The sequence below is a fragment of the Monodon monoceros genome, unplaced genomic scaffold, assembly GCF_005190385.1.
Source record: "Monodon monoceros isolate NGI ecotype Baffin Bay Population unplaced genomic scaffold, NGI_Narwhal_1 Super_Scaffold_21, whole genome shotgun sequence".
NCBI classification, from domain to species: domain Eukaryota; kingdom Metazoa; phylum Chordata; class Mammalia; order Artiodactyla; family Monodontidae; genus Monodon; species Monodon monoceros.
The window spans coordinates 143,423,862-143,439,975 of NW_021703778.1; the positions used below are offsets into that span (position 1 = coordinate 143,423,862).

The 16,114-nt window shown below is 38.8% G+C and overlaps 1 protein-coding gene across 4 annotated transcripts in view; it reads left to right on the forward strand.

Moving 5' to 3' along the window:
• The window catches only part of PCNX1 (pecanex 1), a 168,274-nt gene that overhangs the window by 137,837 nt on the left and 14,323 nt on the right, over positions 1-16,114 (forward strand). For all 4 annotated transcript variants that reach the window (XM_029236695.1, XM_029236696.1, XM_029236697.1 and 1 more), the window contains 4 exons: positions 1,831-2,084; positions 4,104-4,334; positions 10,416-10,516; positions 11,286-11,436. In XM_029236695.1, the coding sequence (XP_029092528.1) occupies positions 1,831-2,084; positions 4,104-4,334; positions 10,416-10,516; positions 11,286-11,436 (737 nt within the window). The remainder of the gene's footprint in view (positions 1-1,830; positions 2,085-4,103; positions 4,335-10,415; positions 10,517-11,285; positions 11,437-16,114) is intronic.

Genomic DNA, 16,114 nt, shown 5'->3' on the forward strand with positions numbered 1-16,114 from the left:
AGAAGGATGACAAAATGAATAAAATAAAGTAAAAACATATAAAACCTAAGGAATAGACCCAACTTCATGCCATAGTTTAAAAAACCCAGCCTCAGAAAGTTTCTTCTAGAAATTGAATAATTCTTCTGCCCTCTCTAATCTATTCTAGCAAATGGGTAAGGAAGGAAAATATCTCAAGGCTCTCTTGCACAAAACCAATGTAATACTGATGTCAAAATATGACTGAACTGGCTAAAAAAGTAACTATAGTTTAATTTGTTTATGACTATAGATACAAAAATCCTCAGAGCCCAGAGTAAGGAGAAACCAGCAGTACTTTTTTTTTTTTTTTTAGTACTTTTATTTTTAAGTATCCCTCACCAATTCAGCCGTTTTTCATTCTTTAAATTAATTATTAAAGGCAAATTGGTTAAATTCCATTATTGGTTTCAAAAGTACTTTATAAAACTACATAACTTCCTTATTCTGAAAAAAGTGTATATGTGTATCTGTAGTCAGTATCATGTGTTATGGTCAGCCACAGCATGCATTCCTGTTTATGTCAGGTTCAAGACAAAGTTTTTTCACCACTATGTAACACTATTTTGGAAGTGCTCGTCAACATAATTAAACAAGAAATGAAATAAAGTGTTGAAGGCTCTAGAGTTCTCGACAGTACAGCTCATTAGCTTGGCCAAGCTTACCTCTCAGTCTTATCGTTCATCATACCACCATCACCATCACCACCACCGTCACCAACCGGGGCTAAATTTCATGGCATCTTTTTCTCTCAAAGTGGTGTTTTAAATATGGATGTTGTCTATATCCTCTTTAAAAGAAAAAAATTATTATGAAGTCCCACTTACTCTTATTGTAATGCAACGTTAATATGTGCCTTTATAAAATTAGCTATAATCACTCTATAGTCCTATAAGGAATTTACAAATTAAATGGAAGCAAGACCACAGAACAAAATAAAAATTAACATGAATGTGATGGATGGTATTTTGTTGGCATAGATGGCTGTGTATCTAATTCTATATTTAATCTGATTTTCTATTTTTATTTCAATAACACTAACGCAGAGAATGCCTATTAGATAAGTATCATCTGTAAAAGAATGTAATTTCAAAGAATTGTTTGCTAGTACAGAACAATCAGACCTGGTACCTAATTGAAACTTTATCAGCAGATAAGCCTCAAGTGCCAATAATGTAATCTTATCCACTTATTGTTGGAATTGGCAACAGAGAAAAATTGTAATTATATAGTTAATATTAAACTATAGTGAACCATTACAAGTTGTATAGCCAAGTAAGTAGGATGTATATATACTATTTCTGCTTGCAGCATGGACACAGTGCTGGTGAGAATACAGCCCAGATTCTTTTGAGTTCTGCATGTCTGTCTGTATTGTGTGCCCTGGGATGACTCAGTTTTCGTTCCACTCCTCCAGTTTTGAGTTAACTCAGACCTTCATGAGACACACGTTGACTCATTTGGTCTTCATTTGATATGAATGCAGTTATAAACCCAAATTTGAAAAATTTGGGAATCAATGAATCAAAATTAAGGTTGCCTTATTGCACAAATTCTCAGAACCTTGAATGTGCTAGTACACATTATGATTCTGCAGGCGATGAATATATACTATGCCTCTTTTCTGGAGCATGCTGCAGTTTGTTAATGGACAGTCTAAGGCAAATCAGTCGCATACTCTCAATTGCTATAAATAAAATGTCTTTTTTCTAAGTTTCTTATGTCTTTGAAGCATTCATTTTTCCACCTCATGTTTTTTTCACCTCATGTTTCTTTCCCCTTTGTCGTAAGTGCTTTCTCTTTCTCTCTAAGGTACTTACTGTCAACAACGGGAAGTGGAGGCCATTACTGAAGGTGTTGAGGAAGATGAAGGATTTTGCTGTTGTGAACCTGGCCATATTCCTCATGTGCTTTCATTTAATGCTGCATTTAGCCAGCGCTGGCTAGCTTGGGAAGTGATAGTCACCAAGTATATTTTGGAGGGTTATAGCATCACTGACAATAGTGCTGCTTCTATGCTTCAAGTCTTTGATCTTCGGAAAGTACTCACCACTTACTATGTCAAGGTAAGGATACATGCCTACTTAGATCTGGTATCAGAGGCTCTTGGAAAAGACACACGTATACGCACACGTGCGCACACACACGCACGTTTGTTTTTTTAACTTGTGCTTTGCTTCTAATTGGTGATTTAAATTCTCTAGTATCCAGTACAGTCAGTAAATTATACCTGTGAAGGTCTTGCTATTTCCTTCTTTAGTGAAACTTATTACATTTGTTCATTAATATTAATAGCTACCATCTGTAGTGCATATCTTTTAGGCACTGTGTTAAGGAATACACACATACACGCATGTATATATATGATATGTATATCTTACCTAATTCTCTAAAGGAATATTATGTCCCTGTTTTACATACAAACAAGTTAAGGATCAAAAGTTAACTTCGCCGAAGTCCTCTAACTAGCAAGTGGAGTTGGGGATTTAAAACACAGGCTTGTCTGATTCCTGAGTCCTTGCTATTAACCACTGCTTTGCACTGCTTTCAACAAACTGAATGAAAGTATTGCAGGATTTGGGAGGTCTCCAAAAACACCCTCACATTTGACACCAGTTGCAATTTCAGGGTTCCCAAGACCCTGAAACCACAATCAGGTTCAATAATTTGCTAGAAGGACTCACAGAACTCAGCAAAGCCATTATACTCATGGTTAGAATTTATTACAGTGGAAGGATACAGGTTAAAATCTGCCAAGGGAAGAGGCACATAGGGCAGGGTCTAGAGACACTAAGGCCTGAACTTCCAGTTGTCCTCTCCCAATGGAGTTGTGTAGACAATGTTTATTTCTCCCAGTAACGATGTGAGAGAATACCTACAGAGTGTTGCCAGCCAAGGAAGCTCGCCTGAGCCTCAGTGTACAGAGTTTGTCTTGACACACAGTCATTTAGACTTGTTTGACCATCCACATGGCCAGCCTTAGTCTCCAGATCCTCTCTCTAGAGCTCATGGTTCTAAGCCTCCAGGTAAATAAAGACTCTTTATCAGGCAGGACAGTGCATGGGATTAGAGGTTACCTCCCAGAACCCAGGTGCAAAGCCCAAACCTCTCTTTGGGCAAGATTAGTTCTTTACTGCACAGGTATTCTGTTTTTGCTAAAGATTTTACAGAAGTACAGCATGGTTATGACTGGGGGTTTACAGGCTAAGCCAACATTTTCAAGAGGAAAAACGTATGCTAAATCTTAATGATTCATGTGTTATTACCTCTATGTACCACCTTATTTGTGCTGATTGGGTTGAAGCCTGAGTCCTCTGTTGAATGTTTGGTTAAACCCAACCTCAGGAAGCTAAAGAAATTGACTTTACAACTTTTTTTTTTTTTTTTTTTTTTTTTGCGGTACGCGGGCCTCCCACTGTTGTGGCCTCTCGCGTTGCGGAGCACAGGCTGCAGACGCGCAGGCTCAGCGGCCATGGCTCACAGGCCTAGCCGCTCCGCCACATGTGGGATCTCCCGGGACCGGGGCACGAACCCGGGTCCCCTGCATCTGCAGGCAGACTCTCAACCACTGCGCCACCAGGGAAGCCCTACAACATTTTTTAATATGTGTGCATTTGTGTGTGGAATTTCCTCTCTCTAAAGATGTATATTTCTATTGCTTTATTTGTTATATTTTTATAACTTGACCTAGGATCACAAGATGGTTTAATAGCTTTCTATGAGAATTTTCTCAAAATAAGTACACCACAATAAAGGTTTTTCATCTCTCTTAAAAGATCCTAAACTCAATAGACAGAATTGTTTTTAGAATATCCTAAAATCAGTGGGCTGGAGTTGTTTTGAAGTTGCCTTCTTGAATTTATGGTTGTGATTTTAAAAGTATTAAATTAATTTTTTTTTATCCAGGAAGGCCTGAGATGTATTACTATAGCATTCTTAAAATAGTATACTTACAGTATTGAGCTGGAATATACATTTTTGATTCCTACTATTGTATAAACAGTTGGAATTAATTTACTGAGGACTTGCAATTAATTCAGATTGTGGTTTAGCCTGATTTTTTTTTTTAATCTTTTCCTCATTAGGGTATCATTTATTATGTTACAACCTCTTCTAAACTGGAGGAGTGGCTAGCTAATGAGACGATGCAGGAAGGACTACGTCTGTGTGCAGATCGGAATTACGTTGATGTGGACCCAACGTTTAATCCAAACATTGATGAAGACTATGACCATCGACTTGCAGGCATATCCAGGGAGAGTTTCTGTGTGATTTACCTCAACTGGATAGAGTATTGCTCTTCCCGAAGAGCAAAGGTAGAGTTTATGTCGTTTATAACTCTTTGAATCTGTTTTTCCAAAGATGGAAAGAATCCCTTTATTTGTTATCATGAGGGCAGTTTTTCTAGGCTTTCATCTTTCTAACTATCTGGGTAAGAGAACCTGTCTAGTTCATTATGATTGGGCCAAACCAACTCTGCCAAAACAGGTTAGAGTAAGCGACCTTTCTCATTCTTTCATCTGCAGTGTCATAATCTCACTGTCCAAATAGCAACCCCTCCACCCTGTGCCGGTACATACGTATACACAGATTGAGGTTGTAGATTATGTGTAGCACCTTCTTAAAGACTGCGTTTTGGAGCATCCCCAGCCCCAAGCCCCCAAACACACACAGCAGACTTAAGGATAAGTTAATATCTTTGTCCCAAATCCAAAGTCTAATCCAGTGCTAATAGAATTTTCTGCAATGATTGAAACATTCTGTGTTGTTCCAATATGGTAATTACTAACCCACTACATATGGTAGATTATGAGACACTTGAAATGTAGCCAGTATGACTAAGGAAATGAATTTTTAAATTTAATTTTAATTGATTTAAATTTAAATCAATTAAATTTAGGCTAGTGGCTACCATACTGGACAATGTTCATCTAGACTACTGACTTTAAAATGTTAACATGGGTAAAAATGATACAGGAATGTGTAAAAATGCAGATTCATGGGCCTTGCCTGCGAGATTCTTATTCTGTAGGTCTAGGCTGGGGACCCAATATCTGCGTCATGCTGGGTGATTATAATGCAAGAGGTTCGTAATCCGCACTTCAGGATAACTTGTCTTATCCTAAAGGGAAGCTGAGTTACAGACTTCAGCAACTGCTGTTTTCCCCCTAGGTCCCGTGGCTCTTGTGGCAGTGTTGCTCCCCTGGTTAGACCCCAGGGACCGTAACCACGGTACGAAGGCAGAGTGCAAAGTCTTGTGTAGTTGAACCACCAAGCATCCTACGTACAGGATTACTCTGTACCATGGAGCATAGTGAGCCACTTTGACAACCAGTGCCTTTATCATGGTCTGGGCTGTACACACTGACTGTCTTTAGATGTAGCACCTAGTTTAGTCTTTCCTTTACAGATACTCAGAGTAAGGCACCGCATCATAATCAGCCTGTTTCTCTTACTTCATCCATGAGAAAGGGAGCATCCTGGTAATTCCTCTTTGAACAGTGGCCTCTGAGCTTTTATACTGGATGCACAGTAGATACTGAGCAGAGTAGCATATTTTTAAGGAAGGAATCAAAGATAGAATAAAATAACCTTGTAAGAGCTCAGAGAAAGGACCAGCAGACAATGTCTGGAAATGGAGGCCCTCAAAGCTAATCTTCTCTTCTTTCAAACACATAACAAGCAGTTTATTTTTTTTCATAAATGAAATATACTTAGAATGCTTTGCACACTGTTCTCAAATCCTTGGACTTATTTCTTGGCGGGGGAGGGGGAGGTGGGGGGCAGTTGGAGTGACCATATTATTCTAATAGCCTTTCTCTGGCTTAGACTATATTGGTTACTTTTGTTTGGTTTAACCATCGTCACCTAGGCTAGGAACTCAGTCTACCGACTCAGGAACAGGCTCCATCCTGCCTAACTTTAAGGAATAAATAATCTCTTAGAAATTATTGCTGAGGTCATGGATGTACCTCAAGGAAGTCATCCTCTTAATTGCTAATAAATCATATTCAAAAGGTTTACCTCCAAACTTGGGTATCCCCAGTCTCTTCAGAGAGCTTATTATCACTAGATCAGTCTGGCTTATATTCTACTCTTGTAGTCCCCTCTAGAAGAAAATTGTCAGAAAAATTAAAATAATCCCTTCATTCTCCAGTTTTTTAAATTGAACAAGATTATCCCTACCTCCTTAAAACCATGAATTCTGTTTTCTGAATCACCATTCCCAGAATAACCTCTTCCCAGGGAAGGAAGTTAATTAAACCAGAAAGATTTGCTGACTCCAAATTCTGGTACCCTCACCTGAATGTTAATAAAGTTGCCTCCAGACTTTTTTTCCAGTAATTTCCTTCCAGGATAGTTTTCTAACTTGCATATTACACAGAAATAAAAAAGTCATTCTTTCCTCCTTCTCTTATTATATGTATTCTAGGAGGAAATAATCTTTCATATAATAGCTGTACCTGTCTTCTGAAGAGCTTGAAATAATGTTTTTGTAAGTGTAGCCCTGGATTAACTGCATTAAAACTACCTGGAATGCTAAATTGGAAAGATTCGTCTCAGCTTGACTTTGCTTCCTTTGCTTTGTTAAATGACAGTACATTTCTTTCACCATTGTTGTTAGTATTAGCAAGAAGTCTTTGTGAGAATTTCTAATGCATTTGAGGATGTAAGACACATGTCTTCTCCAACAGTAACAAAATAGAGCTACCAGGGTTGAACCAATTATTTTTTCTCTCAGTACATTAACGATGTGGCTACGCTGCCTTCTGGCTTGCATTGTTTCTGACAAATAATAAAGGCGCACCTCAGAGATATTGCAGGTTCTGTTCCAGACCACCACAGTAAAGCGAGTATCACGGTAAAAGCGAGTCAACACGAATTGGTTTTTTTCCCAATTGTAAATGTTATGAAGTATACTAAGTGTGCAATAACATTACGTCTAAAACTGTAACCATGTACATTACTTAATTTCAAAATACATTATTGCTAAAAAATGCTAGCCATCATCTGAGCCTTCAGTAAATCATAATCTTTTTGCTGGTGGACGGTTTGAAATATTTTGAGAATTACCAAAATGTGACCCAGAGGCATAAAAGTGAGCAAATACCATTGGAAAAAATGGTGCCAATAGACTTGCTCAAAACAACATTGCCACAACTCTTCAAGTTGTAAAAAAAAACAAAAAAACAAAAAAAAACCCCACAGTATATGCAAAACGTAATAAAACAATGTATGCCTGTATGTACCACATAATGATGTCTTTTTTTGCTGGCTGCTTTTAAGATTTTCTCTTCTTTACTAGTTTTAAGCAATTTACTTATTTATTTGGTTATCCTGGGTCTTAGTTGCTGCACACTGCATCTTCATTGCAGCATGCAAACTCTTAGTTGCAGCGTGTGGGACTAGATCCCCTGACTAGGGATCGAACCTGGGCCGCCTGCATTGGGAGCGTGGAGTCTTAGCCATTAGACCACCAGGGAAGTCCCAAGCAGTTTAATTATGATGTACCTTGGTGCTGTCTTCTTAATGTTTCTTGTTCTTGGAGTTCCTTGAGCTACTTGAATCCCTAGGTATATATCATTTTCATCAGATTTGGAAATATTTTGGTGATTATTTTTTTCAAATTTTTTTCCCTGTCTTCCTGTTTCCCTTTTCTGGGGAACTCCAGTTAACATTTATATTAGGCTGCCTTAAGTTGTCCTACAGCTCACTGATGCTCTGTATTTTTTTTTTAGTCTTTTTTTGTCTCTGTGTTTAATTTTGCATAGTTTCTGTTATATTTGTTAGATCATTTATTTTTTCTTCTGCGTTGTTTAATATGCCATTAATCTCATGTAGTGTATTTTTTTTATTCTCAGACATTGCATTTTTTTGTATTTTTGAGGTTTAATTTTTGTCTTTAATTTTTTTTTTGGCTGCTCTGTGGGGCTTTCGGGATCTTAGTTCCCCAATCAGGGATCGAACCCAGGCCCCCAGTGGTGGAAGCGTGGAGTCATAACCACTGGACCACCAGGGAATTCCTCGTGTCTTTTATACTGATACAAACCTTCCATGTCTCTACTAGCATGCTGTCATTCCTCTATCTTTTTGAACTTATGGAATGCAGTTATAATAACTCTTTTAATGTCCTTGTTGACTAATTCTAACATCTGCGTCATTTCTGGGTCAGTTTTGATTGATTAGTTGATTATTTTTCTAATTGCGGGTCCTATTTACCTGCTAGTTTGCATGCCTGACAATTTTTGATTGGATGCTAGACTTCATGAATTTTACCTTGATGAGTGCTAGATATTTTTGTATTCCCATAAATATTATTGACCTTATTATTCTGTGACACAATTAAATTCCTTGGGGACAGTTTGATCTTTTCAGGGTTTACTTTTAAGCTTTCTTAGGAGGGACCAAAGCAGCCTTTAGTCTGGGGCTAATTTTTCCCCATTACTGAGACAGTATTCTTTTGAGCACTCTAGCCGATCATAGAATTTTCCATTGTTCCTTTCTGCTTTCTTCCTGATGGTTCTGTTCTCAGCCTTGGACCTTTGCTGTATGTGCTGATCAGTAATCTGCTGGACTCAAGAGGGATCCTCTGCAGATCTCCAGAGCTTGCTCTCTATATGTAGGTCTCTCCTTGGCACTTTGACCTGCAAACTCTAGCCACCTTGACCTCCCCAGACTCCCAGCTATCTCCTCAACTTGGAGACCTCTAGGCTCTACCTGTGTTCCTCTTCCTTGTACTACAGCCTGGAAACTCTTGTAGGATTTCCCATTTCTCAGAGATTAGTATCCAATGTCTCAATATATTCTTTTCTTGGTCATTTCAGTTGCAAGGGGTAAATCCAGCCTTCATTACTCTGTCTTGGCCAGTAGCAGAGGCCTGAACTAAATTTAAAATAAAAATTTTTTTGGACTGCCCTGGCGGTCCAGTGGTTAAGACTCTGCACTTCCACTGCAGGGGGGCACGGGTCCAATCTGTGGTCAGGGAACTAAGATTCCCACATGCCACGTGGTGCAGCCAAAAAAAAAATTTTTTTTCCCATCACAAAAGCAATACATTTTCAGTATGTAAAGTTGACTGGGTGGGGAAGGGAGGGAGAGAGAAAAGAAAGAAATGTAGGATCTCCTACACAGTTACTATTGTTAATTGAATTACGCAATTAATGGTAATTAACTAACCAAGCTATATTAGTTAGTATCTTAGACAACTGCCCTTTTTTGTTTATAAGTTAATGGTTTATAAAGCCAAATATATATACCATTGGCAAAGTTAGAATAATTAAGCTCATTATCAGCCTAGATCCATGATTCTTCAACTTTAGCATGCATTAGAATCACCTGGAGTGTGATGGGCAGACACCACCTTCAGAATATGACTTCATAGGTCTGAAGTGGCTCAAGAATTTGCATTTCTCATAAGTTCCCAGATGATTCTCATGTTGTGTCCCAAGATTGCACTTTGAGAACCACTGCTTTAGATTGTTGCCAGTCATTGAGATGCTACCAAACTTTTCTGTAGTATTATATAAAGTGTACCATTTTGCTTGTGCATATATGTATATAATTATTGTATTATATATTTTTAACATATAATATATATGTAATAGTCAATAATCAAGGTATGCAGTTGTTGAAAAATTAAAAGGTTGAGGGAAAGCAGTATTCTACAGATATCAATTTGATTTTCTTTACTATGGTTATAGTCACTAATAGGCTATATAGATAGAATATTGTCTTTTTCAGGAGAGGACAGTATCAGTAATGATGTATATCAACAAGTACTTTGAGATGTTTAGTTAAGATCCTAATACTCTGTAATACAGCCACTTTTTTTTTAGTATGTTCTAGTATTATTATAAAGTATTAGATTTTATTTAAAGATTCCAAAGAACCTCCTCATATACATTCACACTTCATTTTATGCTGTTTTGTTAAGTTTCTTTTCATTAGAACTTTTATCTGGAGAGATAGAAAGTATGTACTAGTTGAGCTCCTGAACTTCTCTGATTTATTAAATAGATATCTTCTGACTTGTTAAATACTCATATTCCTTTCTGATAACTAACATTCTTTTGTTTTTCCTTTTTTTAATGAGGCGTAATTGACATAACATTAATTAGTTTCAGGTGTACAACATAATTTTTCCATATTTGTGTATATTGCAAAGTGATAACCACAATAAGTCTAGTTAACATCTTTCACCATACATAGTTACAGAATTATTTTTTCCTTGTGACGAGAACTTTTAAGATCTACTCACTCAGTAATTTTCAAATATGCACTACAGTATTACTAAACTGTAGTCATTGTGCTGTACATTACATCACCATGACTTATTCATTTTATAACTGGAAATTTGTGCCTTTTGACCCTGTCACCCCATTCTTTGTTTTTTAAAGCCACTGGATGTGGACAAAGATTCATCCCTGGTGACTCTTTGTTATGGACTCTGTGTTCTGGGACGGAGAGCTTTGGGGACTGCATCCCACCATATGTCCAGGTAAGGAAGGCATTTCTGTTTTCAGAAAGAGACTGGGAAGCTCTATAACTGAAATCTGAAAAATCTGAAATAGTTTTTAATGGAAGCATTCTGTGCTAATTTATTGCAAATGCCTCTTCGGATATTGTATCGTATAGATCTTTTTGCCGAACACAGTGGAGTTCTAAGTGGTTAACAGAACTGGCTTTTAAAATTCACACGTGTGGGCAACTATAGATAATGAGAATTTAATAGACTTAAGACATTTTAAGAAATAATCAACTCATAATGTATGATTGGTCTCTTCCCATATACATCTATTTTTCTAACAATTCATTTCTTTTTATTTTTCCATTTCTCCTTGCAATTTTTGTTCACAGCATTTATACTGTTAATATAGTGGTACATTAGATTTGGAGACTAAATATAAACTGGATTTCTTGACATATACATCAAATTGAATTAGAATTAAGAAATGCCACATATTTTAAGTTTCTTCTGTGATTCCTACATGTTTTCCATTAGGCCCTCCTTACTTTCTTTTAAGTTACAGTGTCTTTGCCTGTTGCTTATTTTCAGGGACTCACTATTATAGCAGTTCATAAACAAGGGTCCCAGGTCAAACAGGCCCTGTCCCTTGTGATTCTGATTCAGGGGTGCTTACATTAGTTCTTGGCATTTGTATCTTCAAAACACTCCCACATTCTTCTGATGCATAACCAAATGTTAGAATCAGTGTGATGGAAGACCTTTGTTAAAATATGTAAACTTTTATCTCTAATCTTAACAGTAATTTAGAGTCATTCCTCTATGGATTGCATGCCCTATTTAAGGGAGATTTCCGAATTTCTTCAATTCGAGATGAATGGATCTTTGCTGACATGGAATTGCTGAGAAAAGTAGTAGTCCCTGGAATTCGTATGTCCATTAAACTTCATCAGGTAAGAGTAGGGAATTTCTAACGCATTACTGGTGTTTAATGGTACTTCTTCACTTGACTTCCAAATTATGTTCCTTAGGATCCTTTTGAGAAAGACTCTGATTCAAAGCAAAGAAAAACATGATTCATGACATGATATTAAACCTTAGGAGCCTAAACCTGTGTTTCTAACAGTAAATTTGAACGTTAATATTAGGGAGTGACCTGGGCATGAACTTGAGGAAAAAATGCAAGCAGTGATAAACTGGAAATAAATACCTATGGCCCCTGTAATGGTTGCTTTGGCTTCACGTGATTGTAATTCATTCCTGTTCTGCGGGTGGACGTAGCTGACTTCTGGTGCAGTGTAACAGCATCTCTGGAGTCTTGTAAGTGCTGCTGTTACCGAACTATGAGCTCCATTCAGCATGTTGTATAGAGTAATAGATGGTTAGGACAGATTCAGCCTTAATTAGATAATCCTAGTAAGGTAATAAAATGAAAATGAGGGCTCCAAAATGTATATCTAAAGCCCCGGATCACTTTAAGAATATATTTTGAAATTAAATACTGGCACTTGCTGCTCTAATCATTCCACTTGACAGTAATGATGAGATCTGATGATAGAGAGCACATGACAATATTCATTAAAACACATCTGCTGTGCTCAAATCTGGATGACTCTTTCCACCAAATAAAGGGTGAATTACTCTTCAGATGATTTTACTGTGATCTAAAGTGTTAGAATGGCAAGTTCCCTGGTGGCCCAGTGATAAAGAATCTGCCACCCAATGCAGGGGCCACGGGTTTGATCCCTGGTCAGGGAACTAAGATCCCACATGCTGCAGGACAGCTGAGCCCACGTGCCACAACTACTGAGCTTGCGCACCACAAACTACACAGCCCACGTGTTGTGGAGTCCACGCACCACAGCTAGAGAGAGAAAACCCACGCACCACAACTAGAGAGAGAAAACCCACACACCACAACTAGAGAGAAGCCCACGCACCACAACGGAAGATCCTGCATGTCTCAGTGAAGACTCCGCATGCCACAACTAAGACCCGACACAGCCAAAAAATAAAATAAAATAAGGTAAAACATGTTGCAATGAAGTTAACACCCCACATTATTTAGGAGCATTACTGATAAGGGCTATAGTATTTGAAAATCTCTGTGAAAAGAATACTATTTTGAGGATGATGGGGAAAATGTACAATAGGGATCAAATAGAATTGTCCATCTTCAGGCTAGCTTTAGAGTTTCAAGACAAAATTCAATGTATTGACAAGAAAAAGATAATGACTTCATATTAAAATATTTTTAAAACTTCAGAATTTCTCAAAAGGTATTGTGTGTCTCCTACATAAGAAATACTCTTTTATGTAGCATGACTAACTGTTAATTCTGAACATTATGACAGGTATTTTATCTCCATCTGGGAGAGAGGAGCTGAGGCACAGGCTCTCTGTATTTTCTGATCCTTCCGTGTCTGTCCCTATCTCTCCCTACGAGTGCTGTTGCCTGTTGCTCCCAGTCCATTTCCTCACATGTGTTTTTAGCCTGTGACAGTGGTTCTCCACCTTATAATCAGGCCCAACACAGTTGGGTATAGCACACTGTCATCATTAGCCATGACAGACAGCAACAGTGACAAACAGAGAGGGGTAAGGAGGTGGACTCGGGAACTGGGGGCCATGGAGGGCTGGGGGAGGGGAGGAGACGAGAACACAGATGCAACCTGGAGAAGTTCTGTGATTCACATACACCTTTGAGAAGGGTGAGATTGACCTGTAAAGTAACAAGCAACAGCCATTCACTGCACATCACTTTGACCAGACGATGGGTTGCCAGTGAGGGACTCTCTGGCCAGGAAAAGATAGATGTGTCAGTCAGTACTGGTCATCTCCAAAGTTCATATGTACTCATGAAAATCCACAGAAGGCTTATATGTTAAAGGATTAGTACACGCTTGGCATATGACGCAGCAACTCCACTTCTGTGTATTTACCCAAGAGAATGAAAGTGTATGGCCATGCAAAGACTTACACACAAGTGTGCATAGCCATTCTGTAGCCCCAGACGGCAAACTCCAATGTTCATCAACAGATAGAATGTTACGTAGCAATAAAAAGAAATGATCTACTGTTACATGCCACAACAAGAATGAATCTCAAACATTATGCAGAGTAAGAGAAGCCAAACATAAAAAGAGTACATAATATTTTAGGAACCAAGATGGTGGAGTAGAAGGATGTGCTCTCACTCCCTCTTGTGAGAACACTAGAATCACAACTAGCTGCTGGACAGTCGTCAACAGGAAGACACTGGAACTCACCAAAAAAGATACCCCACATCCAAAGACAAAGGAGAAGGCACAATGAGACGGCACGAGGGGTGCAATCACAGTAAAATCAAATCCCAGCACTGCTGGGTGGATGACTCATAGACTGCAGAACACTTATACCACAGAAGTCCACCCACTGCAGTGAAGGTTCTGAGCCCCACATCAGGCTTCCAAACCTGGGGGTCCGGCAAAGGGAGGAGGAATTCCTTGAGAATCAGACTTTGAGGGCTAGTGGGATTTGACTGCAGGACGTTGACAGGACTGGGGGAAACAGAGACTCCACTCTTGGAGGGCACACACAAAGTAGTGTGTGCATCAGGACCCAGGGGAAGGAGCAGTGACTGCAGGGGAGATCGAACCAGACTTACCTGCTAGTGTTGGAGGGTCTGCTACAGATGCAGGTGGTGGCTGTGGCTCACTGTGGGGACAAGGACACTGGCAGCAGAAGTTCTAGGAAGTACTCCTTGGCGTGAGCCCTCCCAGAGTCGGCCATTAGCCCCACCAAAGAGCCCAGGTAGGCTCCAGTGTTGGGTTGCCTCAGGCCAAACAATTAACAGGGAGGGAACCCAGCCCCACCCATCAGCAGTCAAGCGGATTACAGTTTTACTGAGCTCTGCCCACCAGAGCAACAGCTAGCTCTACCCACCATCAGTCCCTCCCATCAGGAAACTTGCATAAGCCTCTTAGATAGCCTCATCCACCAGAGGGAAGACAGCAGAAGCAAGAAAAACTACAATCCTGTAGCCTGTGGAACAAAAACCACATTCACAGAAAGATAGACAAGATGAAAAGGCAGAGGGCTATGTACCAGATGAAGGAACAAGATACAACCCCAGAAAAACAACTAAGTGAAGTGGAGATAGGCAACCTTCCAGAAAAAGAATTCAGAATAATGATAGTGAACATGATCCAGGACCTCAGAAATAGAATGGAGGCAAAGATCGAGAAGATGCAATAAATGTGTAACAAAGACCTAGAAGAATTAAAGAACAAACACCTAGAAGAAATAAAGAACAAACAGATAAACAATATAATAACTGAAATGAAAAATACACTAGAAGGAATCAATAGCAGAATAACTGAGGCAGAAGAACGGATAAATGACCTGGAAGACAGAATGGTGGAATTCACTGCTGCGGAACAGAATACAGAAAAAAGGATGAAAAAAATGAAGACAGCCTAAGAGACCTCTGGGACAACCTTAAATGCAACAACATTCGCATTATAGGGGTCCCAGAAGGGGAAGAGAGAGAAAGGACGTGAGAAAATATTTGAAGAGATTATAGTCGAAAATTTCCCTAATATGGGCAGGGAAGGAGCCACCTGAGTCCAGAAAGCGCAGAGAGCCCCATACAGGATAAACCCAAGGAGAAACACGCCGAGACACATAGTAATCAAATTGGCAGAAATTAAAGACAAAGAAAAATTATTAAAAGCAGCAAGGGAAAAATGACATACAAGGGAACTCCCATAAGGTTAACAGCTGATTTCTCAGCAGAAATTCTACAAGCCAGAAGGGAGTGGCATGATATACTTAAAGTGATGAAAGGGAAGAACCTACAACCAAGATTACTCTACCCAGCAAGGATCTCATCCAGATTCGATGGAGAAATCAAAAGCTTTACAGACAAGCAAAAGCTAAGAGAATTCAGCACCACCAAACCAGCTCTAGAACAAATGCTAAAGGAACTTCTCTAAGTGGGAAACACAAGAGAAGAAAAGGACCTACGAAAACAAACCCAAAACAATTAAGAAAATGGTCATAGGAACATACATATCGATAATTACCCTAAACGTGAAGTGCTCCAACCAGGAGACACAGGCTTGCTGAATGGATACAAAAACAAGACCCATCTATATGCTGTCTACAAGAGACCAAATTCAGATCTAGGGACACAGACCTAGGGACTGAAAGTGAGGGGATGGAAAAAGATATTCCATGCAAAAGGAAATCAAAAGAAAGCTGGAGTAGCAATACTCACATCAGATAAAATAGACTTTAAAATAAAGAATGTTACAAGAGACAAGGAAGGACACTACATAATGATCAAGGGATCAATCCAAGAAGAAGATATAACAATTATATATGCACCCAACATAGGAGCACCTCAATACATAACGCAACTGCTAACAGCTATAAAAGAGGAAATCAACAGTAACACAATAATAGTGGGGGACTTTAACACCTCACTTACACCAATGGACAGATCATCCAAAATGAAAATAAATAAGGAAACAGAAGCTTTAAATGACACAATAGACCAGATAGATTTAATTGATATTTATAGGACATTCCATCCAAAAAACAGCAGATTACACTTTCTTCTCAAGTGCGCACAGAACATTCTCCAGG